At 50.3% G+C, this 4002-nt stretch overlaps 1 protein-coding gene across 1 annotated transcript; it reads right to left on the bottom strand.

Annotated features, from left to right (window-relative positions):
• Positions 1-1076: 1076 nt before the first annotated feature.
• LOC106651759 (serine/threonine-protein phosphatase 6 regulatory ankyrin repeat subunit B-like) lies at positions 1077-3372 on the bottom strand. The gene has a single exon (XM_014370427.2). It carries the CDS (start codon positions 3155-3157, stop codon positions 1184-1186), a length of 1974 nt encoding a protein of 657 aa, XP_014225913.1. The 5' UTR covers positions 3158-3372; the 3' UTR covers positions 1077-1183.
• Between the last annotated feature and the right edge of the window lie 630 nt (positions 3373-4002).

The following is a 4002-nucleotide window of genomic DNA, read 5'->3' as shown; positions in this document are numbered from 1 at the left end:
AAGGATTACACCGCGAATCGGCGCGACCTTTATTTACCTTTTCTCCTTCCTTCTTTTTTTGTCCTTTTTTTTCTTTTCTTTCCCTTTTTTTTTAATCCGCGCTCCGCGTCCAACACATACTACCACTCGTACACTCACAAACATACATATATACAGAGAAGATTTGAAAAAGGCAAAAGAGAGGAGAGAGAGGCCAAAAAGGAAGAGGAACGCTTGTATATAAGCTGCGCGCATATCTGTATAGCCGAGCGAAAGAGATGAAAAAAGACGCGCGGGGTAAAGAAAAAAAAATGAAAAAATAAATAAAAGGTTGCAGCAGGCTCGGTGCACTGCAGCAACAGCAGCGGCAGCAGCCCACCGAGAGGCTGCTGCTGCTGCTGCAGAAGCCGCTGCAGGTGAAGTAAGGCACGATAATTGCCGCGCGCGCCCGTTTCTTCTCTGCTGCTGCTCTCTGTACTCTGCGCTGCAGCAGCAGCAGCAGCAGCAGCAGCAGCAGCAGAGGCGAGCTTATAAATGTGTATACGTGTCCGTGGCAGCAGCATATGCCCCCTTTAAAAGAGGAATATATAGTATATCTATATGTGTATATTGAGGGCCCGCGAGGCCTTATACGCTTATACGCTTGACCGTATGTAAATTTGCACGCCGCGGTGGTAATGCCACCACCACCACCACCACGCAGGGAGTCAAACCTGCAGCAGCAAAGAGGAACAGGAGGAGGTGTACGTACGCATTGTTTCAACTATATATACTTACTTGTATGCTGATGTTGTTACTGTTGCTGCTGCCGCTGCGGCGATACAAAAAAAAAACAACGAGGAGGACATCTCAAAAGCGCGTCGTTGCGCGACTTACTACACAGCACACACGTTTATCCCTTTGATTTATGCCGTGCGCGGTGCAGAACCTATATACTCTTTTACCTTGCACACTCCCGTCTCTGAAGCGAACGTCTCGTTTGACACGCTCGAGAATGAGCTAACTATGTGTACGATGATGCCTGACGCAAACGATGACTGAATGATGATCGTTGGAGCTCGGTTCTTGACGCTTAGAAAATTTAAGATAATCGTGGATATTTTTTCATTTCAATTTATTCACTTTAATACCATGGAAAATAATAATATAGAAAAGTTGCATAATTCAATGATATCGGACAAAAAAGTACTTCAAACACGGTTTATTAATCGCCATCGTCAACTTCGTTTTGATTCGGATCCGCCGCCATGACGACAGCCCGCAAATCGTAGTTCGACAGCATCTCGAAGATCGTGTCGCGGCACAGAACGGGCAGTAGGTCGAACATCGAGTCCGCGACGGCGAACAGCGCCCAGCGCCGAAAGAAGCCTCTGGTCGATTTCTCGCACAGGTGCACGGCGCAGGCCAGCCTGTGCACCTGGGGTATCTTCGCCCACTCGCTGGACAGGGCGAACTCGTAGTAATCCATGTAATTCAGCCGATCTTCCGCCTGGTCGGCGTGCGTCTGCATCGCGTCGTAGAGCGACACGTCGGCGCTGATCATTATCTCTCTGGCTCGTCGCATGAATTCCTCATTGCGATGGCAGCGTCGAAATCTCGCGCGATCCCGGGGCTGCTCGTAGATCGAGTTGAAGGCGAACATCTTCATGAGCCGCAGGGCTTCGATCAGGTTCATCGCGTATCCTCGCGCCTCGAGAAGCTCGACGCAGGCCAGTGCGCCCGAGGCTAGCCTCAGTAATCGAGCGTTGCTACAAATGTCCAATTCTCCGATTCCGGAGAAAAGATCCTCTTCGGGGAAAACGAAGTGCGATACGTCGGCGCCACGATTCAAGAGAACGTCGACCACGTGGGGCCGGAATCTCGTCACGGCCCATTGCAGCGGTGTCACGCTCAAATTGTCCTCGGCGTCCACCTGCACAACCTGATTGACCTCGGCGCAGACGTTGAAGAAAGTATCGATCAAGTCGTCCTCCTTGTCTCGCTTACAAATGATGTGCAGCGCCGTCTGTCCCTCCGCGTTGGCTAAGCTCGAATCGGCGCCTCGTCTCAACAGATACTCGACCACGTTCTTGTTGCCTTTACTCACGGCCAAGTGCAGCGGAGTGTTACCTTGATTGTCCTGAGCATTGATCAGCACCGGATGATTATTTTCACGGCTGAGCTCGAAAAACGCATTCACAAGGTCTTGGTCGTAGTCTCCCTTGCAGATCGCGTGAAGGGCCGTCGATCCCTCCGCATTGGCCAAGTTTGGATCGGCGCCCTTTCGAAGCAGAAATTCGCCCAAGCTTCGGAAGTTGCCCTTGGACACGGCCAACAGCAGCGGAGTGTTGCCCTCGTTGTTTTGGGCATCGATCAGCACCGGATGATTATTTTCACGGCCGAGCTCGAATATTATGCTGGCCAATCTGTCGCGAGTCCACAGCTCGCAGACGTGGTGCAGAGCCGTCCTGCCCGCGGCGTCGACCGAATTCGGATCGGCGCCTCCTCGCAGCAGCGACGCGATCACCTTGTCGTGGCCGCCGCTCACGGCCAGGTACAGCGGCGACTGGCCCTGATCCCGCCAGAGGCAATCGTTGGGATCCACCCGGCCGTGGTCGAGGAATCGCTGCACGGCGTCGTTGAAGCCCTTCCAGCAGGCCACGTGGAAGTGCGTCAGGCCGGACTCGTCGACGTAGTTGACGTCGCAGCCGTCGTAAATCCGCAACAGATGCCTGATCACGACGGAATCCCAGTTTTTTCCTATCGCACGATGGACCAGGGTGGTGCGACGCGGCGATGGTCTGCCGTACTGGTTCAAGTCGGTGGGTTGGTCCTTGTAGCCGCTGGCCGACACGAACCGAATGAATTGCTCGGCCCGTTCGCGATCGTCGTCCCTGATCAATACGGCCTGCGTGAGAAAGTAATCGATCGCCTCGGCTCGGAAGATGTCTCGGAGATTCGGAGGTAGACTGACAGCGCTGTAGTCCCAATCCCATGTCAAGTCCAGAAGACGACAGAAAAATGGGTACCGCTCGTCTTCGACTGCCCAATTGAAATTTACGCTCATAGTCGGCAATCTTGCGTATATTTTTTGATTATGATAATACATCGGGGCGTAGTCTTCGTCATCGGACATGTCTTCATCGGACCAGAGGTCGTCGTCGTCTATAGCTACATCCATGTCCATTTCCATGTCCATAATTACGTGCACACAAAAAACACACACGCACAAAAGTGACTTAACAATAATCTACTTTTTCTTCTTTATCGCGAGAATCACTCGGCGTCCGTCGATGTGCGATCTTTCTTGGATATTCACGCTGCGAAGTCGTAACGAGTACTGAGTACGACACAGATCACTGTCGCGTCTTGTCGCAGCAGGAACAAGCCAACACACTCGAAAGCCTCGGCCAATCGTAGCGCGCGAAAGACTAGATTCTCCGAACCCTGCGCACTGATAGAACAATCGAGCTGACACCGTCACACCACGCGACGTCGCGGCGCTAACGCTCGAATCGCCGTGGCGCTGTTATTTGCGCGCGTAAAGTTGCAAATTCTCTATCATCGAGTGTCTCGCACTCGATTCAACGAGTGTCTGACACCCGATGCGACCTAGTGTCCGCTACATTTGGTGATGGCAGCTCGATTGTTCAATCAGTGCAGATGCTGCACATTACGAAATTCTGTCGCGTTGGCTTGTTTTTCGAGCTACGTGTACTCTTACCTTTCAGTACTTGGAACTAAACGTCTTTTGTCGTGTCAAGGAAATTGGCGTAACTTAAATGATGACTGGATTAATATGATCGTTACAAACCTTTACTGCTTTTTATCTAGATATTGAAAATTTATAATAATAAAATTTAAAATATTATAATAATTGAAAATGAAAGGCTAAGGTGCAGTGGACATGCATGTAAAATTTAAGACATTGTCTTTCAATTGATTATGTGGGTGACAACAGAAAATCAGAAGCCTTTTTATTTTTCATTTTAATTTATTTATCTTAATGACATGAAAAAAAACTGCATAATCTAAAAACATCAG

This window comes from Trichogramma pretiosum, unplaced genomic scaffold (assembly GCF_000599845.2).
Source record: "Trichogramma pretiosum strain Unisexual culture from Peru unplaced genomic scaffold, Tpre_2.0 scaffold160, whole genome shotgun sequence".
In the NCBI taxonomy this organism is placed as follows: Eukaryota; Metazoa; Arthropoda; class Insecta; order Hymenoptera; family Trichogrammatidae; genus Trichogramma; species Trichogramma pretiosum.
The sequence above is the reverse complement of the archived record's forward strand: the minus strand, read 5'-3'. Positions and strand labels throughout refer to the sequence as shown.